General features: G+C 42.6%; 1 protein-coding gene across 1 annotated transcript in view; it reads left to right on the top strand.

The window, feature by feature from the left end:
• The first annotated feature begins 294 nt into the window (after positions 1-294).
• The window catches only part of MPHOSPH8 (M-phase phosphoprotein 8), a 43,852-nt gene continuing 17,104 nt past the window's right edge, over positions 295-27,042 (top strand). The window contains exons 1-4 of the mRNA XM_045017956.1: positions 295-468; positions 8,890-9,045; positions 12,279-13,130; positions 18,559-18,664. Of these exons, the coding sequence (XP_044873891.1) occupies positions 307-468; positions 8,890-9,045; positions 12,279-13,130; positions 18,559-18,664 (1,276 nt within the window). The 5' untranslated portion in view covers positions 295-306. The remainder of the gene's footprint in view (positions 469-8,889; positions 9,046-12,278; positions 13,131-18,558; positions 18,665-27,042) is intronic.

Genomic DNA, 27,042 nt, shown 5'->3' with positions numbered 1-27,042 from the left:
CTGCTCCCCGCCGCGATCAGACAAACGGGCTCCGAGCGCCGCCCCGCCCACACCCTGCGAGAACCTCTCCCTCGCCCCGCCCCTTTGCGCCTCTTCTCCTTATTGGCTCTTCCCTGCGGCGCTTCCAATTGGCTACTTGGACCTGTCACTCTAAACGCCTAGCGGCCGCTGGAATTAACCCGGGGGGGCGGGCCTACGTTGCGTTTCGGCTCGCTGATTGGCCGCAGAGTCCGCGTCACGGGGCTACCCGCCTGGTTGTGGCTGTCGCAGCGCTTTTTGCTGTAGTCGCTTGAAATTCACCCCAATATGGCGGCGGCCGGGAGCGGGGAGGAGGCGGCGGCGGCCGAGGCCGAGAAGGAGGAGGCGGCGGCGGGTTCTGGCAAGGCCGCGGGCGATGCGGGCGGCGAGAGCGAGGAGGAGGAGGACGTGTTCGAAGTGGAGAAGATCCTGGATGTGAAAACGGAGGGGGTGGGTGATTGAGGGGCCGCGGCCCGGCGGGGGGGCGAGCGAGCGAATGAGGGGAGCCCCGGCCAGGCCGGGGGGGGCGCAGCGAGCGAATGAGGGGAGCCCCGGCCAGGCCGGGGGGGGCGCAGCGAGCGAATGAGGGGAGCCCCGGCCAGGCCGGGGGGGCGCGCAGCGAGCGAATGAGGGGAGCCCCGGCCAGGCCGGGGGGGGGGGCGCAACCAGCGAATGAGGGGAGCCCCGGCCAGGCCGGGGGGGGGCGCGCAGCGAGCGAATGAGGGGAGCCCCGGCCAGGCCGGGGGGGGCGCAGCGAGCGAATGAGGGGAGCCCCGGCCCGGCCGGGGGGGGGCGCAGCGAGCGAATGAGGGGAGCCCCGGCCCGGCCGGGGGGGGGGGGCGCAGCGAGCGAATGAGGGGAGCCCCGGCCCGGCCGGGGGGGGGCGCAGCGAGCGAATGAGGGGAGCCCCGGCCTGGCGGAGATGGGGGTCGGCAGTGTATGAGAGGAGAACTGGCCGGGTGTGCGGTACTGAGTGGATGAAGGGAGACCAAGACTCCTCAGTTTTCCAATTGTAGCAGGAGTTGGCTGCTGTTGTGGAGCCCTGCTGGTTACCTCTTCCATTCATTCCCTTCTCTTTTCCTTTCCCCCAGAACCCCCCGACTTCCTCCCTTCTCCCACAGTGCCTGCCCCCCGTGTCACTCTTGTCTCACCTCTCCCTTGGCCAGGCATTCCTCATTCTGCACCTGAGTCCTAGATCCCTGGCTAAACTAATGGTGAGGGGCTGTGAGGGGAGCAGCCAAACAGCTGATGCCTTCAGGTGGGCTGGCTCCCCATCTCTTCCCCTCACAACACACATGCTTTCATTTTTAAATGCTATAACCAAAGGTAGCAGGGCAGCATCTTGCATAGGCTTGAATTTGGGTTTCTGTTCTTTTTGTTTCCACCTTCATGGGCCACTTATAACTCAAGCTGCTTGAAGCTAATTTAAAATACTTTGCTTTAAGTACTTCATTTAGTATAACTGTCTCTACCCAGTTGATCAGTTAGCCTGGGATCTCAAGCTGGGAGAGTGAAATCCTTTCTTTACGGCTACATGAAGTGGTGAAACTCTTCTGTGTAACATGGAATAAAGGCACAAAGGAGAACTCTTTTTAAAGTGACACCGACAGAAAATTGTCCCTAAAATACACCTCTACCCCAATATAACGCCCAATATAACATGAATTCGGAGATAACGCGGTAAAGCAGCTCTCCGGGGGGAGGGAGGGGGCCTGCGCACTCCAGTGGATCAAAGCAAGTTCGATATTACACAGTTTCACCTATAACGCGGTAAGATTTTTTGGCTCCCAAGGACAGCGTTATATCGGGGTAGCGGTGTACTAGTCCCAATCATAAAACCATCAGAGACACACAGGTGCTGATATTTGAGGTTATATGGATTCTTGTGGATCAAGTTTGTCTGGGGTGATTTTTTTGTTTTTGTTTTACTTGGGCTATAAGCCCATGAAAACAGCGTTGTATCTTAATGCTTTTATTATATACCTCTAATATAAAATATGGCTTTCTGTAGCTTTGGATGATAGAATTATTTAAAAAAAAAATCATGCTGACCATTTTCCCCTGGTAGTTGCAGTGGTAAAATACATTGTGAAAATACCCATTTCCTGGATCAGTGGCTCACTGGGATAAGATTCTGACAAACATGGTCCTTTAGTAAATGTATTTTCTCAATGAACACATTGTTTAATCCGTGTTGAGCTTCCAGTTTCTGAATATAACTTAAATCATGTAATCATCAAAAGTATTCTAAGTTCTCACTGCTGTTATATGAAGTTACTTTCCTTGTAGTGGTTTCTAGGTAGTTTTCATGGATCCATTTGGGATACAGAATCTCTCAGGCCAGGAATACAATATTAGAGACAGCAGGAATGTCTTTCACAACTTGTTAGCCTTTCTTTGAAATGCTGAGCTACTCTTGTTCTACACATAAGCCGCTTCAACTGTGCGGCTGTTGTGCTTCAGTGAAGGTGCTATTTGTATGGCACCTAGCACAGTGGGACCCCCAACTCGGATGACACCACCAGATGCTAATACAATACAGAACATTCAGGAGTCTCCTAGAAATGTTGTGTCTCAGGCTAAGGAGATAACGAAATACCTGTAGGTTCCCCTTATGTATACTGCTTTACACCATACTGTAGTTTAGTCTTCTGTATTATTCCATAAAACTGCTAATATACAAGGTTGCAAAGTGAATTGCAAAATTCCTTAGTAAAGGTGGGCAGTCTTAACTCTTCCCTCTTACTATATGCATTATAATACTCTTTAATTACATTGTCATATCTGATCTTTCCATAAATGCCTCACTTACAGATTTTTGAGGGTGCTCAATAAATGATGCAACATTTAGAAATAACTTTAAAAGTGAAAAGTGCACAGTAAAATTGCTATGGCATACAAAAATAAAGTCTCTAGGCAGACTAAATTAATCTTTAAATGTGTTAAACATCAATTCGTCTATTTTCATGAATTATTTTAACCTTTAATTGCTTCATTCAATACATGCTGTTCATCATGTGCTCTAAAGGCCAAATTATGTTCAGATACTCTAGTGTAATAAATGTAATCCCACTGACTACATTCAGTAGATTGAAGCATGCTCCAGAACCCTCAAGCTTGGTCAGCACTAGGCATTCATTTTAGTATTGCTGCATCCATCAGGGATATGAATTTTTCACATCCCTGAGAGATGTCACTATACAGACTTAACTCCTAGTGTTGACCAATGCTAGGTCAATGGAAGAATTCTTTCATTGACCGAGCTACCGCCTTTTGGGGCGGTGTAGTACCTACACCGGCAGGAGAACCCCTCCTGTCATTGTAGTCAGGGGTGGGCAAACTACGGCCCGCAGGCTGGATGCAGCTCGCCAGCCGTTTTAAGCCAGCCCTCAAGTCCCTGCTGGGGAGCGGGGTCTGGGACTTGCACCCCTGCAGCACTCCAGCTGGGGAGCAGGGTTGGGGGCCATTCCACGTGGCTCCCGGAAGCTGTGGCATGGCCCCCCTCCGGCTCCTACGAACTCCAATGGCCCCCTCAGGCGCTCTAATAGGAACCGCAGGGGCGGTGCCTGTGGACAGGGCAGTGTGTAGAGCAGGGGTCGGCAACCTTTCGGAAGTGCTGTGCTGAGTCTTTATTTATTCACTCTACTTCAAGGTTTTGCGTGCCAGTCATACATTTTAATGTTTTTAGAAGGTCTCTTTCTATAAGTCTCTAATATATAACTAAACTATTGTTGTATGTAAAGTAAATAAAGCTTTTAAAATTGTTAAGAAGCTCCATTTTAAATTAAATTAAAATGCAGAGCCCCCTGGACTGGTGGCCAGGACCCGGGCAGTGTGAGTGCCACTGAAAATTGGCTCGTGTGCTGCCTTCGGCACGCATGCCATAGGTTGCCTACCCCTGGTGTAGAGCCTCCTGGCCCCGCCTCTGCATAGGAGCTGGAGAAAGGACATGCTGCTGCTTCCGGCAGCCACTTAAAGTAAGCACCTCCTGGAGTCTGCACCCCATAGCCTCTCTCTGCTCCCCTGCCCCAGCCCTGATCCCCCTCCAGCCCTCTGAACCCCTTGATCCAAGCCTGGAGCACCCTCCTGCACCCCAAACCCCTCATCCCCACCCCAGAGCCCGCACCCTCAGCTGGAGCTTCCCTCCCCCCCCCCCCCAGCCCGGAGCCCCTCACACACCCTGAAGTGATTTCTGGGCCTATCCCAGAGCCCACATCCCCAACCAGAGCCCTCAGCCCCTCCTGCACCCCAACCCCAATTTTGTGAGCATTCATGGCCCGCCATACAACAACTATTCCCAGATGTGGTCCTCGGGCCAAAAAGTTTGCCGACCCCCGGTGTAGGTTCTCCCCCCGCTGGAGCGCTAGAATTGTGCAGCTGCGCTCCTGCAGCATTTTAAGTGCAGATACACCCTTAGTGTGCAACACCAGTGACTGCATGGCAGGCTAGATGCTGTAGATTTGCACCCCAGCGTGCTGTGCACTAAGACTTCATGTAGACAAAACCCTATTTCTGTATTTTCACTGTTGTAATTTCAAAAAGAAGCTAGAATTAAAGCACTTTTAGTTCTCTGAAACTCTGGTATGTATTGTTTAGTACACTAATAACCTTAAAAAGAAGGGGAAAGCAGACAGATGAACATTTTGTAAATTTGTTTAAAGAAATGTGGCCACCTGCTCCCTCCTACAAAAAAATTGATTTTCAAAAAATCTTTGACAAAGTTCATCACAAGAATCTGTAAGGAAATTAAGTATTAAATAAAGTACTGTCTTGAATTAGGCTATGTCTATATTACATCACTTACATTGGCACAGCTGCACTGATGCAGCTATACTGCCATAATGAAGACACTCTCCCATCAGCTTAATAATTCCTGCCTCCAGGAAAGGCAGTAGCTATGTTAGTGGGGGAAGCTCTCCTGCTGACATAGCGCAGTCTAATCCGGCATTTAGGTCGATATAATTTACATTGCTTATAAGGTGTGGATTATTCACACCCCTGAGTGATGTAATTTGTACTGTAGACATAGCCTTAGACACTGACTTGTATAGAAAACAAATGAGAATAAATGGTCAGTGTTCACAGTGTAAAAGATTGAAGTGGGATGTAGCAAGGTTGTGTACTAGGTCTTGTGTTTAATATCTTAAGGATCTGCAAAAGGGGGTGAACAGTGAGATGCAGAGCTTGCGGATGACAAATTTATTTAGAATAGTCAAGAGGAGCAAAATTTCGTTTGAAACTTCGCTCTCCAAAATTGTTGGAAAACAATGTAATTTTTGAGAACCACTGTTCACTTTCCCTCAAAAGAAACAAAATCCTCTTGCATCTAAAGTGATTTAATCCAGAGCCTTTTTGGTTAGTGAAATTGTCTCATGTCATGGCTATTCTGACATGGAACGTACTTAATAAAAAATTAAAATATGGTAATGTAATTAATACCAATCGACATGGTCTTATGGAAAATGATCGTCAGACAGATTTGATATTGTTTTTTGGTGAGATTGGTTGATTATGGTAACCACATTAACAGAATATGCTTTAATTTCTGTAAGACATCTGACTTATTCTGCATGATAGTCTGATTTTTAAAAAAGTTTACACTCTACAAAATCAATGTAGCACATATTAAATAGATTAAAACTTGGTTAAAAGATTTCAAAATAACTAAATGAGGACTCATCTAGTGTGGGTATTTCTAGCAGGATGCTCCAGGAATCTGTTCTTAGCCACTTGCTATTCAATATTTCTTTCAATGATCTGAAAGAAAGAAATAAGAAAATCTCTGCTGACAGAATTTGCAGAGAATATAAATTGGTGGAATGGTAAATATCAGTGGAGACAGGTCTCTTGGTAAGGTGGGCTCATTTGACCAGCATATGTTTTTAATACAACCAAATGAAAAGTAATACATCCGAGAACAAAGAATATAGGTTACACTTACAGTCCCCCATCCTTTATCCTGGAATGCAGTGACACTGAAGAGACGTTGGGACATGGTGTTGATAACCCATTGAACATGAGTTCACAGTGATGTGGTATACTTGATGGCTAGTATGATCTTGGGTGTTCAATCAAGAATTTTGAATAGAAGTATGGAGATATTACCTCAACATATTAGTGAGACCATTATTGGAATACTGTGTCCATTTCTAGTATCTGCACTCCAAAAAGGATGTTAACAAATTGGAAAAGGTTTGGAGAACTACTAAAAGAATATGTGGTCTGGAAAACTGTCTTATAGTGAGAGACATAAGATGGCCAATCTTTTTCCTCCAGGAGGAGATTGAGGTGACTTAATCATGTTTTAAGTGCTTATATGAAGAAGAGATTTCTCTCAGTAGATAGTTGTTCAGTCTCGCAGGAAAAAATCATAATGGGATTCAATGGTTGCAGGCTGAAGCTAGACAAATTCAGATTCAAAATAAGATGCAAATTTTTAGTGAGGGAACCACTTGAACAACTTGCTTAGGGATGTGCTTAGACAGTTTGACGTCTTTAAATCAAGACGGGATATGACTTGAATGCAAAACCCTGTTGTAGTACAGTTTTTGGTTTAAGCATTGCAGCTTTTTCACTATATTAGAAGGTGGTGCTGGTTGCAAATATAGCACAGTTATTTGCTTATCAGTTTTGTGTTTGAATTTATGGTGTTACTATAATAAGGAGGTATGTTAGTACGGCCCTGCACTTTCCTTTTTTGGCAAGGATAAACATTTAAGTGTGTGTGTGGGGGAAATCTCTAAAATCTGAAATTCTCCTAACAATTAGGAAACTAAGAAAAAAAATTGAAAAACATCTATTTTAGCACGATAACACTATAAAATGGCAAGAAAGTAAAGAATTAACATTTAAATAAAATAAATCATGACCTTTTAAAATCTTTTAAAACTTATTTTAAGGCTGTCAAGTGATTAAAAAAATGAATTGCGCTCTGTTAAACAACGATAGAATACCATTTATTTTAAACATTTTTGGATGTTTACTACATTTTCAAATATATTAATTTCAATTACAACACAGAATACAAAGTGTACACGGCTCACTTTATTTTTATTACAAATATTTGCACTGTAAAAAAAAAATACAATTGTATTTTTCAATTGACCTCATAAGTACTGTAGTGCAATCTCTTTATTATGAAAGTTGAACTTACAAATGTAGAATTATGTACAAAAACTGCATTCAAAAATAAAACAATGTAAAACTTTAGAGCCTGTAATTCCACTCAGTCCTACTTTTTGGTCAGCCAATCACTCAGACAAACAAGGATGGTTACTATTTACAGGAGATAATGCTGCCTGCTTCTTGTTTACAATGTCATCTGAAAGTGAGAGCAGGCGTTCATATGGCACTGTTGTAGCTGGTGTTGCAAGATATTTATGTGCCAGATATGCTAAACATTCGCATGCCCTTCATGCTTCAGCCACCATTCCAGAGGACATGCTTCCATGCTGATGATGCTCATTAAAAAAATGTGTCAATTAAATGTGACTGTATTCCTTAGGAGGAGAATTGTATGTCTCCTGCTCTGTTTTACCCGCACTCTGCATATATTTCATGTTATAGCATTCTCGGAGGATGACCCAGCACATATCTGGCATGTAATTACCTTGCAACACCAGCAACTAAAGTGCCATGTGAACACCTGTTCTCACTTTCAGGTGACATTGTAAATAAGAAGCAGGCAGCAGTATCTCCCATCAATGTAAAGAAACTTAGCGATTGGCAGAATAAGAAGTAGGACTGAGTGGACTCGTAAGCTCTTAAGTTTTACACTGTTGTGTTTTTGAGTGCAGTTATGTAACAAAAAAAATCTGCATTTGTAAGTTAGTTTCACAATAAAGAGAATGTGCTTCAGTACTTGTATGAGGTGAATTGAAAAGCACTATTTTATCATTTTTACAGTGCATATATTTGATACACAAAATAATATAAAGTGAGCACTGTGCACTTTATGTTCTATGTTGTAATTGGAATAAATATTGAAAATGTAGGAAAACATCCACAAATATTTCATAAATCTCAGTTGGTATTCTTAGGTTTCAGAGTAGCAGCCGTGTTAGTCTGTATCAGCAAAAAGAACAAGATTACTTGTGGCACCTTAGAGACTAACAAATTTATTTGAGCTTAAGCATTCGTGGGCCATAGCATCTGAAGAAGTGGGCTGTAGCCTATGAAAGCTTATGCTCAAATAAATTTGTTAGTCTCTAAGGTGCCACAAGTACTCCTGTTCTTTTAGTTGGTATTCTATTGTTATAAGTGTGATTAATCACTATTATTTTTTAATCATGATTTTTTTTAGTTAATCATGTGAGTTAACTACAATTAATTGACAGCCCTAATTTATTTTTATTTTTTTACTCCACCATGCTCTTCAGTTCAAGTGCTTCTGGGCACATGTATGCTGCAGTGTGAAGCCAGGAAAGGAAAAAACTGAGTTCTTGTAGCAGACTTCATTTTTGTGAAGTTGAGTAGTCGATATGTGTATCCCATCCAGATATATCCTGATCTAGGAAAGTGATTTGTTCATCATTGTAATATGAAATTGCTAAATTTGTTTGGAGAAGCAGCAAAGAACTTGGGCAAAACCAAATGGTTAACAGAAGTTTAGTGAACTGCTGTAAGAAATAAGTCTTATACTCACTGTACTTAAAACCTCTTGTGTAATACTTCAAACTATAAGAACATGTTTGCATGAATGATTATAGCAAAACACGGCTCCTCTCACTTTTTAGGAATTAACATTTTCATCCTATAAAATGACATTAGACTAAACCATTATACATGGAGGTTCACAAGAGCACGTCGATACTGTAGAGCCCCCCCCGCCCGCATAAACTCTTGTTTATTAAGTACTTTTTGCTCTCACAGGGTAAAATTCTGTACAAAGTGCGGTGGAAGGGATATACCTCAGATGATGATACCTGGGAACCAGAGGTTCATCTGGAAGACTGTAAAGAAGTGCTGCTTGAATTCAGAAAAAAAATCGTGGATAATAAGCCTAAGCCCGTTAAGAAGGACATACAGGTATGTCTGCTTTCCCCTCACCTTCCATTAAAGACGTCTTTCCCTTTTTAGGCCTTATTTTGTGGTATTAAATGTTCCATGGAGTTGTGTGCAGACTCTAAAATATAATCAAAATGTATTTGTAGTAGAGGCCTTTATTATTGTGATGACCATTGCTTGCTTGATTGGGAGTTACTATTAATTAAAGCTTGGGTAAGATTACGAAAATCTCTTAAATTAGGGGAAAAAATGCCGTAAGTGCCCTTTTTGGCCAACCTTGTGAGGTCCTTACATTTAATTTGATGGCATTTCTCTGTATGTAACGTGTTAACTTGTGAACCTAGCATCCAGTCAATTCCAAAGTTATTGGGAATGTGCAAGGCATCAGTGCCCAAACCTTATTGATTTTGGGGGAAATTGGAAAACCGAAAGGCGAGAAATGGAAACCCTACCATCAGATTACTACAATCATTGTTTCAGGCACCTCTGCAATTGTATATAGTTCAAGCAGCTAGTTGATGACATCAGTTAATGCCTTGTGGCATAAAAATACTCCTGTTTGGCTTCTTAATACAGTTTAATATGTTGATGCCCTGAATGACTAATCACCCAGATAAATTGGAAGTGTCTGGTGTGGGGGAAAGGGACTGGGGAGAAGGAGGTGACATAAGGGTGCACACAGAGCTCCTGTGTGGTGGAGAATGGGGGACCCGGGAAGGGGGGGGGCATATAGCTCTTGCCATGGTGGGGGGAGAGAAACTAGGACTTGGGCATGCAAAACCCATGGCAGCAGGGAGATTGGGGAGTTGCAGTGAATCCCTGAAAAAGAAGGGGAATGGGAGAGTGCAACACAAAGAACTTGTAGGGGAGGATGGACGGAACCTCTGGTTTGTGCAATAAGCTCAGCCTATACAAGAAATGAAGCGTATGACCTGCTAGTATAGTTATCTTTTCTCCTAGAATAGTCATAAAAATAATTTTTTCTACATTTCAATATAAAATTGTCTCTTCTGTTGTTAGTTTGAAAACATTCCTTAACACTTAAGTTTTGATGGGTATATTTTGCATCTGAACATGTAATCTTTTAAAGCCTGCTGTAGGTTTGCATGCTTTCCTGCTGGTTTGGATATCCTTACACTGTAAGACTACAGTAGGGGTTGGCAACTTTTCAGAAGTGGTGTGCCAAGTCTTCATTTACTCATGGCAATTTAAGGTTTTGCGTGCCTGTAATACATTTTACATATACAGAGGCCGGTAGATGGAACCCCAGACTGGCAGCGGGCTGAGTGGGGTCCCAGCCGCCAGCCCTGCTCAGCCTGCTGCCGGCCCAGGATTCCATCCATCAAGACTGGCAGCGGGCTGAGGAGGGCCGGCGGCAGGGACCCCAGGCCAGCAGCAGCATGCCACAGTAAATCAGCTCGTGTGCTGCCTTTGGCATGCGTGCCATAGGTTGCCAACCCCTGGACTAGAGATTCATTTTGTATATTGGAATGCTTACTTCTCAGTCCATATTGTGAAACAAGGTTAACTAGATTTCTAAATATTTACATAGATTGATAAAGCAGTTATCTTCTGAAAGGTAGAATTACAGATAGGAACTGTTCTTCTCATTAAAAGTAACAGTTGTGTCTATACCAGTGGAATAATTGTAGGCACAGAATGCAGAATCTGTTATCAGACTTACCACCATTTTCTTCTGTCTCTTGTAGACTAAGCTTCTGCAGGGAGGGCAGCAGGAATGGAGACCATTATGGATAGTCTTTTTAGTTTAAAACACTGCTCTGTTTTGCTCTTTTTTTTTTAACCTCAGCCTTGCTATTATTATTTGTCTTAAACAGTTTTCTGCATCAGACAGGGAATGAATGTACCTCACCCAGATTCATCTCAAAGTTTAATTTTAAGCCCAATTGGGGCTAGTTAAATGGTAAAGGGCCAGTCTAATCAACATTCAGCAGGCAGTTAAATGAAAATCTTTTTACCGTCCCCACACCGAAACCCTATTCTCTTCCAGTGAGAACTCCTTTACTCACTCATTCTTTGAAGCAGTACCTTCCCTCCCTGCCTTGTTTGGATGTTCTTTGCCCAGTAATCCCTGGGATTTTTTCTTTGTTCATGTTTAATTTATATTATGTGCAATGGATGATGGGCACATAAGTTTTTAAGAGTCTCTTATAGGGTATGTCTACATTGCAATAACACCCTGCAGCTGGCCCATTTTGCTTGACTTGGATTCATGGGGCTCAAGTTGCAAGGCAATAAAATTGCAATGTAGATGCTGAGGCTGGAGCCTCAGCTCTGGGATCCTCTTCCTCCTTGCCGGGCTCCAGCCCACACCCAGACGCCTACGCTGCAATTTTATAGCCTTGGGATCTGAGCTCTGCAAGCCCAAGTCAGCTGATTCAGGCCAGCCCTGTCTGTTTTATGGCAGTGTGGATATACCCATGTGCTTTAAAATAACCTACAACAGGTTTCTTTGGAATCTTGTGCCTTGCGTCTGGAGAATCAGTAGATCACTTTTGCAATATCAAGTTAATTAGACCATGTCTACATTATGGGTGCTACAGTGGCACAGCTGCAGCTATGCCACTGTAGCGTTGTAATGTAGACACTTTCTACATTGACAGGGGGTTTTCCCCAGGGGAGGAAATCCACCTCCCCAAGAAGCGGTAGCTAAACTGATGGAAGAATTCTTCTGTCAAGCTAGTCATTTCTACACTGGTGGTTAGGTCAGTCTAAACTTTAAGTGTAGACCAGGACCGACTCTTGAAGCAAGAAAGAGTCCAGAATCAAGTTTATGCTCTATTTTGCTGCTCAACATAGCTACCCAGATACATCCTGTCTGTTTTTATTTTGTTATTTTTCCTCCGTGTGCCTGTTGATGCCACTTCTAGAGGTAGTAGCTTGAGTAAGGGCTTGTCTACACAAATAATTCGTTCACAGCAAACGGGTGTGAATTTCCCCTGCACTGTTCTGCCATGGACTATCTGTCCCTGTGGACTCTGCTGGCATGCATTAAGTTTGTTAATGCACTTCGATCTAGTTCCATTTCAAAGAGGACTTAGTAATGGTCAGCTAAAATGGGAATAACCACTACAAACTGCAGATGTTTAAAAATTTGAAATCTTGCACTTCCCTGGGTTTGGGCACTATGGATTTAAGCATGTATAACACTGTTGTGCACTGAAGTACATAAATAATAAAGTTTAATTGGGAAAGGAGGAAAGAAATGTTTTCTGTTTTTCTTCATTTTATAGAAGCTGTCTTTAAATGACGACTTATTTGAGGCAGAATCTGACAGTGACTTGCAAAGTGAAGCAAAAGAAGACACATCACCGAAGAAGAAGAAGAAAAAATCAAAAGATGGCGAGGATAGGAGCCCAGATGATCTGAAAAAGAAAAAATCAAAGTCTGCAAAATTCAAAGAGAAACCCAGACTGGAACGTGAAAACTCCTCAGATAGTTTGATTTTAGATTCAAAACCAAAGAAAAGAACTTCAGAAACCAAGGAAGATTCGAAAGATCCTAAGAAGCAGAAGAAAGAAGATTCTAAAGAATTCAAGAAAAAGAAGGGAGAAATTAAAGATTTAAAGACAAAATGTAAAGAGGATTCTAAAGAAAATAAAAAATTGCGAAAGGAAAAACATGGTGACCTTCAGTTTGACTCCGAGTCAAGCACCCTAGATGATTCGTTTTCTCAAGCAGCTGACAATGAAAATTCAGACTTGTGTTCTGAGGGTAGAGAGGAGAAACAAAAGATAAAAAGTGGAAAAGAGAAATCTGAACAGGAAATTGTTATGAAGGATTCCATTGCTGACAGGCAGCCAGATGGGTCAGCAAGTACTGAAGAGGACAGCATTGAGCTTAAGGTTAAAAGAAAAAAGAAGAAACTTAAAAAGGCTGAAGATTACAAAGAGGAAAGTAGAAAAGTGGAAACAAAGGACACCTATTTGGAGAAGAAAAATATGCACAAAAAACAAAAAGCTCAAGAAAAGACTAAAGCTTCTGCAGAGTTAGACAAAGTTTCACCTACACCTGCTCTAGTCCAAAAAAGTTTGAAATTGTGCACTGATGAAAAAGGACGCAAGTCAACTGATTCAGTTGGGGAGGTAAGCAGTGTTATGAAATTTGAAAAACAAAGTTTAAATCAGACACATTATGCCAGGGACATACTTCAGACACCTCAAAAGTCTACTGTTTCTGATCGCAAAGACAAAAATATACTTGGGAGAGTTAATGAGGATAAAATGAAAGAGAAGCCCACTGCACACTCTATAGGGGAGACTCTGAAAAATTTTCCTTGTATACTGAATATAATAAAGAAGGGAGCATGTTAGGAGAGAAGCATGTCTCTAAATGTGATCTGAATGTGGAGGACATGTCAAAGGAAAGGCAATTTATCAAAGGTAATCCTAAAACTGTTCAAAAAGTAAGTATTGTATATTGTTAGCTTGTCTTTTTCTTCTGTTTAGTCTTCAGTAGAGTATAAATCTCTCCGTAGGTGCTGACTTAATGAGTTGCTGGGGCATGCTCAAACCCCTGCTCTGCCCCAGGTCCTGTGCCCACTCCACTCCTTCCTCCAAGCTCCCACCCTGCTTCTTCCTGTCCCTGCCATGCCCTCACTCCACCTCTTCCCCTGCCTCTTCCTGCCCCCGCCCCCGCAGCTGATCTGTGGCAGGAAGGAGTGGGAGGAGCTGATTGACAGGGCCACCGGTGGGCAGGAAGTGTTGAGGGGAGGAGGCACGACCTGCAGTGCTGCCAGCGGGTGCTGAGCACTCACTGTTTATTTTCCGAGGGTTTTCCAGCCCCAGAGCACCCATTAGGGCCGGCTTTAGGATGTACGGGGCCCAATTCGAAAGACCTGCCACCGAAATGCCGCCGAAGACAGCAGCAGTGATTGAGCTGCTGTTGAAGATAGCGGCAATTCGGCAGCAGCTCAATCGGCCGCCGCTGTTTCCGGCGGTACTTCGGCAGAGGGTGAGGGGCCCAATTCCCAGGAATCAGGGGAATTGCCCTAAAGCCAGCCCTGACACTCTTGGAGTTAGTGCCTGTGAATCTCTCCAGCTTCCTGTTTTCAGGTTTTTGAGAACTGGTTAGATTTCATTCTAAACAACCCTTGTACTATCTGTTTTAGCCACTTGTCCGTTACCTTGCATCTCTGACCACCTTCGGTTTGGCATTCTTCCCTTTATTTTATAGTAAGGCATTCAGCCACCTAGTGAGTGTCCAGTCATTATCACGCTATGAAGTGTTCTTATATGGTATGGCTAACATGCCATCTCTGTGTTTTTAAGTATACCATTACTGTAATTTGTGTATTTTGGTATCTAACTAGGAATTGGAATCCTGAAATCACTTATAAACATGAGTCTCCCAAATAGATGTGCAGGAGGCTTGTCTTGTTAGAGTTTCTTTTGGTTATTTTTAGATAGAATGTAGACAATATAAAATAAAAATCTGAAATTAAGTATTTAAGACACATACTCTTCAGATTAATCTAAATATTTCTGAAGCAGTTTGTGTGTGTTTGATTTGAAATACTATTATGTTCCTCACTGAGCACAAGATTATATTTTAAGGAGGATCTGGGGTAGAAAAGGTAAAGAATAAGTGTACAGTATTGGAAAAACTAAAATGGCCTTCTGTAAAAAATGCTATTGAACAATGTAATGTTGTTTAGCTGCCTGAGACCACTGTATTGCTGCTTGCAGTTTGTGCCCATAGCAACTTGCATTCTGATTGTAGCAAAAGTTACAGACACAACTCCTCAAAAGTAACATTCTTTTCAGTGATCAGTGGCAAATGTCTGTATCATTAGTTTCAGCTGTGGTACTCTAATCAAGGTTATTGCATACATCCCCTGAGCACTTTGAGTGGGCAAATCAGCTTCAAAAAGAGAATATAAATATCAAATGTAGAGGAAGAAAACAAAAGTGGAACTAGAGAAACAGAAACCATGTCCATACTAGAGTTTAATGATTGTGATATCCATTCTAAACATGGTTAAGCCAAGCAAATTGGATGGGGCATAGCCGTATTTAAAATGTTGTGGGTTGTTGTTTTTTGGGTTTTTTTTTAATAAGCCTCTGTTCTTCCTAGTCCTGTAAGCAGTTGCCTAAACGTTGTTAAAGACTGAGATCCTCTTCATGCTAGCTGGCTTAAGTGTTAAACCTTGTGTAAAACTTTTTCAGCAAATAGTTCAGATCTAGAAAGTATTCAGACAAAAGTAAGAGAGACAAGGTGGGTGAGGTAATATCTTTTATTGGCCCAACTTCTGTTGGTGAAAGAAGCTTATTCTCATTAACAGAAGTTGGTCCTATCAAAGAGATTACCTCACCCACCTTGTGTCCCAAATATCCTGGCAATGACATGGCTATAACTATACAGCATTCAGACAAAAGTTACACAGGCTGTCAGAAATAAATTTAAGCAAACAAGCTCTGTCTAAACAAGGAATTTGGATGTTTTTCAAAACAAGTCCTCTCTGAACAAACGTTGAAAACAAAACTCGTAGACAAAGCATAATTGAGTCTGTCAGTATTTTTGTCTGATCTAAATTAGTACATCACTGTTCTCAGCAGCAGATCAAGAAGATTTGTCAGCAAAGGGTCAGTATCTTTTTGTAGTCAGGGCTAAAAGGAAAGTAGGTAAAGAGAGACTTGGTAGAACTGAGAGGAAAATGGAAGAGAACCCCCAAATGGAGTTGCTGTCTTATCCAGGCACTTATGTAGGAAATTCAAGTTCTTGGATATTTAACTTGAGATCACTTAGCACAAAGTATAAACATATACAAACAGGAAGTTTGCAAAGTGTGACTAGCAGTGTGTTATACTTACTGATCTAAGTAATCTGAAGATTTAGAAGTTCTAGAACAATAATGAGAAATGATCATGTGTTTGAAAAAGTATTCAGTTCCTAAAAATCTTTTAAAAACCACTGCATTTGTATTACTGGAAACCCTTAAATCCCACCATTTGTACCTTCTGCAGAATCTAAAGGCCTGTTTGTCCCTTACATCAGGGGTGGGGAAAATCTTGCCCACTGCTTAATTTCATCCAGCCCGCATCAAGTCTCCACGCAGTGCCATTAAAAGTCCACTTGTCTCCATGTAGCTCCTGGAAGCGGCTGGCATTTCCCTGCGGCCCTTAGGTGGAGAGGCAATCAGGGAAGTTCTGTGTGCTACCCCCCACCCCCAGCACTGGCTCTGCAGCTCCTATTGGCCAGGAACTATGGCCAATGGGAGCTGTGGGGGCAGCGCCTGCAGACGCAGGCACCACTCAGAGCTGCCTGGCCACGCTCTGCCTAGGGGCTGGACATGCCGGTTGCTTCTGGGAGCAGCGCAGACAGGAAGCCTGCCTTAGTCCCACTGCTCTGCTGACCGGGAGCTGCCTGAGGTAAGCACTACCTGGCTGGAGCCTGCACCCCACACCCTCTGTCCCATGTCGGAAACCCCTCCCACACTCTAATTCCCTCCCAGACCCCTTGCCCCATCCCCTTGCCCCAGCCCTGAGCCCGCTTCCACACTCCAAACCCCTTGGCCCTACCCCGGATCCCCTTCCTGCACCCAGAACCCTTCATTTCTGGCCCCACCCCAGAGCTTAAGGGAAGCCCTGAGCCGCCTTCCCCCCCCCCCCACCCCGCCCCTGGGGTTGTCAGGCCCGTGACTGATTTTTTTTTTTTCCTGTGAGTCAATGGCCCCTGATAGAAAAAAGGTTCCCCACCCCTGCCGTACGTGGACTACTACTGCATAGTAGACGAGGAGTGGCAAGATTTTCATTGTTACATTTCCACTACATGGTTCCCTTGGGGTCAGGGTTTGCCACCCCTTAATCGGATCACTGTTCAGTGTACCTTTTCTGGACCTTGTATTCCTGGTAGCATGACTCATATCTCTGTCCTTCCAGGAAGTCCTCCAGGTTTGAGAGGGGTAAAAGAGAGTGGGCAATACCCTGCCCCATCCCACAGGATAGATCATGCCATAATGGATTTAGATTTTTTTTTTGGTGGGGGGGGGGGCAGTTCCTGCCTCCCTCCCCCCACTTGTCAGTGGCAACCTCTGTTGCTGCACACACCCCAATCTGATTTGAAGCACCCTGAGCTGGTGAATGGTACATTCCTTTATTAGATTATTTTTTACTTGTGATTTGTGTCAAGCTCTTTTTGGATGGATATTCAATTAAGAATGTACAAAACCAGCATTTTAAATTTTTTATTTAAAGAAACCTACCTTAAATGTGCTAGTTACATAAGAAAAATGTGATTTATTAAACAAAGGAAATATGATCTGTAGTTAGTGAATTGAACTGTTTGTTTCTAGTCACCATATTCAAGATTTTACAAGTAGTAGGAATCTCATCTCACACCAGGTTTTTTTTTTTTAATTCATAGATTGGAAAAGGGAAACAAACTTTCCATTTTCAACTCTCAATTGGTTTCTTAACTCCGAATGAACTGGAAGTCATTGAACAGAACTAGTTGAATAAACTGAAATGCAGAAAATATTCTTTCTCGACCTGCAGAAGAGAGTATTGCTATCAAAAGCTGGTGTAATACTTCAGCAGACTCTGATTCCAGGGGCTTAGCCAGTGACTTTCACCAGTTCATTGTTTTGATTTTCTTTAAAACTTGGCAGAAAAATGTACTGCTTAATATTTTTTGTAATTAAATAGATTGATATCCTATGTTAAAGCCTATATGTATCTGTTTCAAGTTTAATTTTTAAAAAATTAAATGTAGGTTTATTTTTTAAAATATAAAAATAAACCTACATTTCTTTTTAAAAACTAAAATGAAATCTGACTTTTAAATTTTTAAGTATTTTTATCCATCCACACATCAAGATGTGAATGTTTGCATTGAGTAACAGCAAGATCTTTTTGTTACCTGTGGCTTCCATCACACTTTCTGCTCACTACAGTTCATCCTAATTTTAGACACATCACAAGAGGGGAAACTGTAAGCACTTTGAAACAGACTTTGTGTATTTTTTGTGCTAGAAAAGCACCTAGCATACTTGAGGTATTGAAAGAACAAGAAATGTGGATGCTTATAGTTTCTAGTCTCTTCTATTATAAAGTCATCATAGTATAATTCACTGTCATGCTAGTATGTCCTTATTCTGTCCTTGTGCATGTTCAAACTCTGCTGCTTAAAGCATTGATTGAATAGTTCTAATTTTGGTGGTAATTTTATCATGTGAACATCTGTTCAATAGGAACTGGACTAAGGGCACTAAACACCTTTTATGTAAGTTTATGTACAGATCAGATGACTTTTTTTTTTTTATTCACTAGCAACCTTGTCTGGATTTTAAATCAGCAAATCAAGTGTGAAAGGCTTTGTTTCCCACTATAGGTCACCTGTGCTGTTCACTCTCCATTTTATTATCACCCTGCTCTCCACACTAATCTATTTACTAATGTTAGTGATGACTCTGGCAGAGAAATGCAGAACTCTGAACTCTGGTTCTTGGCAGTTGAAAACTGGTCATTTCACTTTAATATAGTATAGCACTTTAATTTTATCTTTTGCCTTCAGTACCAGGAAAAGGAAGTAAAGAAAAATGAAATAAAAGAAAAACCTCAGAAACGATATGACTCCGAAAAGGAAGAAAAAGGCAGAAAAGAACAGAAGGGATTAAAAAGTAAGTTATAATCGAGGCTTTTGCACAGTTAGAGAGAACAAAGAGCTTTTAGATCAGTGGTCACCAACCGGTTGATCACAATCAACCGGTCAATCCTAGAGCCTGCAAGAAGGTATTTCTCCATGTACGGCACCCCCAGCCTCAGGAGGGGAGGCAAGGCTGCTGGCACTGATTGCCTGTGCGCATTCAGCAGGGAGCTCTGTGGTGGGGGATTAAAACAATCGGCTAACCAGCTACCAAGGGGAGTTGGGGCTGGTGCCTGTGAGCATTGAGGAGAAAGCGCTTCCTTGGCTGGGAGCATAGACGGAGTTAGACAACAGCCCAGACCATCCCCTTTACAGGGCTTGTGGTCAAGCAAACAACCTCCACCAAGCCCCATGGCGCGCCTGCCCACACAGGCTTTTCCCCTGGGCCACCGGCCTGCGGGGCAGCCGTCCTACATACCAGGGGACGCTGAGGGGGAAAATGCAAAGCCCTGCTTCCCACAAGCCCTACAGGGGGTTTCTCCTTTGCCTGGGTGCTTGCTCAGGAAGGAAGGCAGTTGGGAGGAAGCAGAGAGCGCTGATTTCATTCTCCCTCTGGAGTTGGGGAGCCTGCATGAAGGGGCTGGTCAGATTTGAGCACTTGGCCCTGACAGATGAATGCAAAGAAACAACCAAGCTCGAGGGCCCTTTCATTGAAGGTTGTTGGGTTTTAGTTCTCTGTTAAATTTACTGAAACTTTTTCTTCTTTGCACGTTGAACCGGGGTAGACAGGCTCCAGCATGACCAATTTTATCCCCCCAAAGTACAGAGGTGCACTCTTCCTCTTTCCTAATAACCAGGAGGTGTCATAACTCTTGCAACCAAAGGTGGCATGTGCAGAATTGGGGAAAAAAGAAAAGAGAAAAAAAAAAGCTTATTGTGCGTGGCGTGCATGTCTACTGCTCAGAAGTGTCAGACTATAGTTGTAGCTAGTGCTCTCCTCTTTTCTCTTTTTATAATTAAAAAATACATACCTAGCTAGCGTTAACAATGAATGATGAACCTGGGCCATCTAAAAAGAAACCGAAAACTTGTAACTTACATTTGGAATGGAAAAATGAATCTGTTTGCAACAGCAAAAGATAAGTGCATAGGTCTTTCATGTCACACAAGTATATCGATAAATAAAAAGGAGAATTTAGAAAGGCACCACAAAACAATGCATAGCAAATTTAAGGACAGTTTCTCCAGCGTGTTCCATACAAAGAAAGTTAATGAATTGAAGTCTGTTTTGAAAGTTCAACAGTCATGTTTTACTAAACCAGCAGCAAAAGGGGAGGCCTCTACTGAAGCATCATTCCGTGTTTGCTATCTGCTGGCAAAACACAAATTGTTTACAAATAGAGAAGTATTTAAAGAGGCAATGACTATGGCAGCGGACTCCTTATTTAAAGATTTCAAAAACAAAGAGGAAATAATATCACTTGAGGCTTCCAGAGTAGCAAGAAGGGGGGACTCTTTGTCCGAAGACATCTTTCAGCAACTACAGCAGGATTTGAATGACTGTGAATGCTTTTCACTGCAGTTTGATGAATTGGTTGATATGACCGACACAGCCCAGGTAGTTGTTTTTGTTCAAATGGTTTTTAAGGATGCGATAACTAAAGAGGGCCTTCTGACTGCTTTGCCTCTTAAAGAGAGAACAAGAGGTGATAATATCTACAACGAATTCAAAAAGTACATGCTTGAGAAAATCATTCCAATCAAGAAACTTGTTTCAATCACAACAGATGGTGCACCTGCCATGCTTAGCGCACATGCTGGCTTTGTTGCATTTTGCAGACATGATCCAGATTTTCCTTCATTTGTGAATTACCACTGTATAATCCACCAGCAAGCACTAGTGCGTAAAGTTATGGACTTCTCACATGTAATGAAAATAATTGTCAGAATTATAAACTTGATTGGAGCAAGAGCCTTCCAGCACTACCTGTTTAAATCTTTACTTGACGAAGTGGATGCTGCTTACGGTGAGCTGCTCCTCCATGCAGATGTGAGGTGGTTAAGCAGGGGGAAAGTCCTGCACAGATTTTTGGATCTAATGCCTGAAATCATCGCTCTTCTAAAATCAAGGAACAAAGTGTGCAGTGAGATGTCATACAGTGCATGGCTGCTAGACTTCGGGTTCCTTACTGACATAACGTCCAAATTGAAAGAGCTGAACTGCGGGGAAAGGGCAGAGACTTATCACATATGATCAGTGCGGTGAATGCATTCAAATAGAAATTGGGTCTGTGGTTCCTCTAGTTAAAGAATAAAATGCTGCAGCACTTCCCGACTCTGGGGAAAATATTAGAAAAAATTGAAGACTAAGAAAAATGGTTCCACCCAGAAAAGTTCTGTGCACAGCTGACCAAATTAGCAGAGGAATTCAGCAGGCAATTTCAAGAAATAGACATGATGGCACCAGTCGTAATGTGTATCTCAAATCCATTCCTTCCAGCAGACATTGGTAGGTTGGCTGCGACATTCCATCAGGTGTTTGATTTACAAAGTAGTGGAATTGATATGGAGATAATTACCATGCAAAGTGACATTGAGCTAAAAGCCAGATCAAGGGACAGTGATTTTGGGGGACGCGTAAACCATCTATTGTCTTGTGCTTTAAAAGTGAAAGCTTGCTTTGGTTCCACCTATCTGTGTGAGATGGCATTCTCATAAATGAAGATTATCAAGTCCAAGTATTGCACCCGCCTCACAGATGAACATCTGCAGGACTGTATCCGACCTAGCTATTTCAAATTACAACTCGAATTTCAAGACACTGGTAGATAATGTGCATTCACAAGTTTCACACTGAGACTCAATAAGCAGGGAAAATGTATAATTATGTATATTAAGCAATTGATCTCCGCTTTATATAGCATAATAAACTATTATTTCTATATTTGCTTTGAGGTAAATCCTGGGTTGTACTTAAATTCAAAAGGTGATCTTGTGCTTAAAAAGGTTGGAGACCACTGTTTTAGCTCAATAAAGCCTATCCAGTCCTACAGAGTAGACTATAGTCCCACTATAGAATGCACATGAGAATTTACACACATGCTATACTTAATTTTAGCTTCATTCCACCTTTTAGTACTTCAGTTCTGGTGGCTTTTCAAGAAGTAAAAGCAACTCCGTGACTTAACAGTTGGTGGTTTTGTAATTTCTTTTTCACTTTCTAGATTTCTTTTTTACATCCTATACTCTAAATCTTAAAACACAGCTGAACATTAAAATCAAATGTATCTTCTCCACCTTGAATTGCAGATTCTTCTTCTCTTCCCCTCTAGGAGTGTCAACCATATTTGCATATCATACTCTTAGTAATAAACTGTGTGCTTATGTCATGTTTTAATATTGGCTATTCCAGGAGTTGTCCTACCCTGTAGATGCACCAGTTGAATGTTACGGGAATGTTTACTGAGCTTTCTGTAATGATTGCTGTCTTGATGGCTGCTACTGCAGTCAAGAATATGAGTAAGTTGATGGCTCGTGCTGTTAGCTCAAAGATAAGTTGGTCGCTCTGAAGCCTCATAGAAAATTCTTGCTCAGCCTGGTGACAGATTTTCATTTAAAGCAGTATAATAGACTGGTGATGTTGTCAGGTCTACTTCGCTTAGTAAAACTAAATAAAAATGTGTTCTGAAATTATGGTTAATATTTTTGGGCCACCAAGCCTGGCAGTGGCTGCCTGCCATAACTCTTAATACCAGCTAGGTTGAGAGAAACACCCATGGATCCTTTCTTTAAAAAGATTAAGGTTCATGTCTTGAATTTAGGCTTATCCTATTTTACCCTCTATAGAATCATAGAAGTGTAGAATTGCAAAGTCTTGAGAGGTCTTCTAGTCCAGTCCTCCGCACACAAGGCAGAGCTAAGTTATTATCTAACCATCCCTGGCAGGTATTTGTCTAACCTGCTCCTAAAAACCTCGAATGAAGATGATTTCCCAGGCAGTTATTTCCATGCTTAACTACCCTGACAGGAAGTGTTTCCTAATGTCCAGCCTAAATGTCCCTTGCTGCAATTTAAGAACATAAAACCAGCCATACTGGGTCAGACCCAACATCCAACTAGCCCAGTATCCTGTCTTCCAGTGGCCAATGCCAGGTACTTCAGAGGAAATGAACAGAACAGGTAATCATCAAGTGATCTATCCCCTGTCGCCAATTCACAACTTCTGGCAAAGGGAGGCTAGGGACACCATCTCTGCCCATCCTGGCTAATAGCCATTGATGGACCTATCCTCCATGAATTTAGCTAGTCATTTTTTAACCTTGCTATAGTCTTGGCCTTCATAACATCCTTTGACAAATAATTCCGCAGGCTGACTGTGCATTGTGTGAAGAAATACTTCCTTTTGTTTGTTTAAAACCTGCTGCCTATTAATTTCATTTGGTGAACCTCCAGTTTTTGTGTTATGAGGAGGAGTAAATAACACTTTCTTATTTACTTTTTCCACACCAGTCAGGATTTTATAGACCTCTTATCATATCCCCCCCCTTAGTTGTCTCTTTTCCAAGCTGAAAAATCCCAGTCTTTTTAATCTCTCCTCATATGGAAGCTGTTCCGTATCCCTAATAATTTTTGTTGCCCTTTTCTGTATCTATTCCAATTTCAATATATCTTTTTTTTTTGAGATGGGCGACCAGATTTGTATGCAGTATTGAAGATGTGGGCACGCCATGGATTATAGAGACACAATATGATATTTTCTGTCTCATTATCTATCTCTTTTCCTAATGAGTCCTAACATTCTGTTCGCTTTTTTGATGGGTGAGTGGATTGAGCGGGAACAATGAGTGGATGTTTTCAGAGAACTATCCACAATGACTCCAAGATCTTTCTTGAGCAGTAACAGCTAATTTAAACCCCATAATTTTATATGTATAGTTGGGATTGTTTTCTGATGTGCATTACTTTGCATTTATCAACATTGAATTTCATCTGCCATTTTGAGGGCCAGTCACCCAGTTTTGTGAGAGCCTTTTGTAGATCTTTGCAGTCTGCTTGGGACTTAACTATCTTGAGTAGTTTTGTATCAACTGCAAATTTTGCCATCTCACTGTTTACCCCTTTTCCCCAGATCATTTATGAATGTTTAACAGTACTGGCCCCAGTACATACCCCATGGGGGCACTGCTGTTTACCTCTCTCCATTCTGAGACCTGACCATTTATTCCTACCCTTTGTTTCCTATTTTTTAACCGGTTACTGATCCATGAGAGGACCTTCCCTCTTATCCCATGACAGCTTACTTTGCTTAAGAGCCTTTGGTGAGGGACCTTGTCAAAGGTTTTCTGAAAATCTTAAGTACACTATATCCACTGGATCACTCATGTCCACATACAGTTCTTTGAAAGGGTTAACAAGTAGTAGATTGGTGAGATAATTTTACTTTACAAAAGCCATGCTGACTCTTCCCCCAAATTGTGTTCATCTATGTGTTTGAAACTGATAATTCTGTTCTTTACTATAATCAGTTTGCCCGGTTCTGAAGTCAGGCTTATTGGCCTGTAACTGTCAGGATCACCTCTGGATCCCTTTTTAAAAATTGGCATCACATTAGTTATCCTCCAGTCAGCTGGTACAGAAGCTGATTTAAATGATAGGTTACACACTGCAGTTAGCAGTTCTGCAATTTGGTCTCTGAGGGACAGAAGCTCCTTGCACCAAATGCACATATATGCCACCCTCTGAGTAGGTCCATTTCTTTCTGTCCTATCCTATGAGGTTAACAAAAACAGTTTTTCTTCAAGTGCTTGCATACGTCCATTGCAGTGTAGATGTTTGCATGCCCCAAATACAGTTGCTGGGGGCCTGCAGCTTAGGACTGCTAACCAGCAGGTGCTGCTGGACAGATATGACTTCAATATGGAGTACCACATGTTGAAGTCCAAGGAAGCCAGACTGGAGTTCTCCTCCCTGGTGGAGGAGGGGAAATCCATAACAAAGGTTTCCCTGCAAGCAGCCCTTGATGCAGCAGATTTGGCAGTCAGGTCCATAGCATCTGTGGTAGCCATGTAAGAGTGCGTGGCTTCAGTCCTCCAGCCTTCCACAGGAGGTTCAGCATACCCTCCAAAACCTACCCTTTGAGAAGACCGATACAAAGCTTCACTGTCTGAAAGACTCCAGAGCAACCCTTAAGTCCCTGGGTTTGTATACCCCTGCAACGTTGAGGAAGCACTTCAGATTGAAGCAGTCAGCCTGGTTTTTTGACCCTCCCACCCACAGAGGAAACAGAGCAGGGACTTTAGGCATAGGCCACCACTCCCCCTCCACTTCAGTCTGCCCCTTGCAGACACTTGGGCAGCCCTAAGTTGCTTTGACGGGACGCTCAAGGACATTGTACCAGGTTAAGTTTCCGGATCCTGTTTCCCCTTTTGTTTATGGACTGTTTGTCCCACTTCAAGTGGACATGGTCCCATAAAACTGCGGACAGTTGGGTGCTGAACATGGTGGAAGTGGGATATACCATCCAGCTCAGTTCTCCCTCCCCCCTTCCCAGTCCCTCTTCAGGGACCCCTCTCATGAGCAACTTCTGGTCTGTGACATTGTTACTTCTTTGGGTGGGAGCCATGGAAGATGTTCCACAGGATCTAAAGAGAAAAGTGGTTTACTCCCATTCTGTCCTAGTTCTCCAGCTCAAGAATCCCCAGTTATCACTTGGAGAATTGACAGATTGGTGGGGGGGGGGACAGGGATGTGACAGAACTATGGGTTCTGTAGTTTCTGCATCTGAGTGTTGCTCTATTAAGAATTCTCAAAGCGTGCTCCACACCTCGTCCCTCTCAGATTTTGGACAGCACTTCAGATTCTTAAACCTTGGGTCAAATCTGCTGTGGAAGTGTTCTTAAAATGAACAACATGTGCTGGGTCATCATCCGAGACTGTTTATAACATGATATATGTATCAGAATGCAGGTAAAAGAGAACAGGAGACATACAATTCTCCCCCAAGGAGTTCAGTCACAAATTTAATTGACTTTTTTTTTTTTTAACCAAGCATCATCAGCACAGAAGCATGTCCTCTGGAATGGGGGCTGAAGCATGAAGGGGCATATGAACTTTTAGCATATCTCTCATGTAAATACCTTGCAATGTCGGCTAAAAAAGTGCCATTCAAATGCCTGGTCTCACTTTCAGGTGACATTGTAAATAAAAAACAGACAGCAGTATCTCCTGTAAATGTAAACAAATTTGTTTGTCTTAGCGATTGGCTGACCAGGAAGTAGGACTGTGTGGACTTGTAGGCTCTAAAGTTTTACATTATTTTGTTTTTGAGTGCAGTTATGTAACAAAAATAATAATCTAAATTTGTAAGTTACACTTTCATGATAAAGAGATTGCACTACAGTACTTATATGAGGTGAATTGAAAGCAAATACTCACCAGCAACTACACACCACACCATAGAAACACTAATCCAGGAACCAATCCCTGTTGCCTACTCTGTCCCCATATCTACTCTAGTGACACCATCAGAGGATCTAACCACATGAGCCACATCAGCAGGGGCTCATTCACCTGCACATCTACTAATATGATATATGCCATTATGTGCCAGCAATACCCCTCTGTCATGTACATTGGCCAAACCAAACAGTCTGTACGTAAAAGAATAAAGAGACACAAATCAGACATCATGAATGGTAACACACTTGAATCTCCCTGGACATTCAATAACAGATTTAAAAGTAACCATCCTTCAACAAAAAAAGTTCAAAAACAGACTTGAATTGTAGCTCTGCAGTTTCTCATTGATTTGCCAATTTACCATCATTAATTTGGGCTTGAATAGGGACTGGGAGTGGTTGGCTTACTGGAAACGCAATTTTCTCTCTCTCTTGTTATTGACACCTCCTCATCAGTTATTGGGAGTGGACCACATCCACCCTGACTGAATTGGCCTTAACGCTGGTTCTCCACTTGTAAGGTAACTCCCTTCTCTTCATGTGTCCCTTCTTTTCATGGGGGGAGGGATAGCTCAGTGGTTTGAGCATTGGCCTGCTAAACCCAGGGTTGAGTTCAATCCTTGAGGAGGCCACTTAGGCTTTGGCTACACTTACACTTCAAAGCGCTGCCGTGGTAGCGCTGCCGTGGTAGCGCTGCCGCGGCAGCGCTTTGAAGCGCTAAGTGTAGTCAAAGCGCCAGCGCTGGGAGAGAGCTCTCCCAGCGCTGTCCATACTCCACCTCCCTGTGGGGAATAATGGACAGCGCTGGGAGCCGCGCTCCCAGCGCTGGGGCTTTGACCACACTGGCGCTTTGCAGCGCCGCAATTTGCAGCGCTGGAGAGGGTGTGTTTTCACACCCTGCTGCAGCGCTGCAAATTTGTAAGTGTAGCCAAGCCCTTAGGGATCTGGGGCAAAA

This window comes from Mauremys mutica, chromosome 1, assembly GCF_020497125.1.
Source record: "Mauremys mutica isolate MM-2020 ecotype Southern chromosome 1, ASM2049712v1, whole genome shotgun sequence".
Lineage (NCBI taxonomy): Eukaryota > Metazoa > Chordata > Testudines > Geoemydidae > Mauremys > Mauremys mutica.
This window is presented reverse-complemented; position numbering and strand designations above follow the sequence as displayed.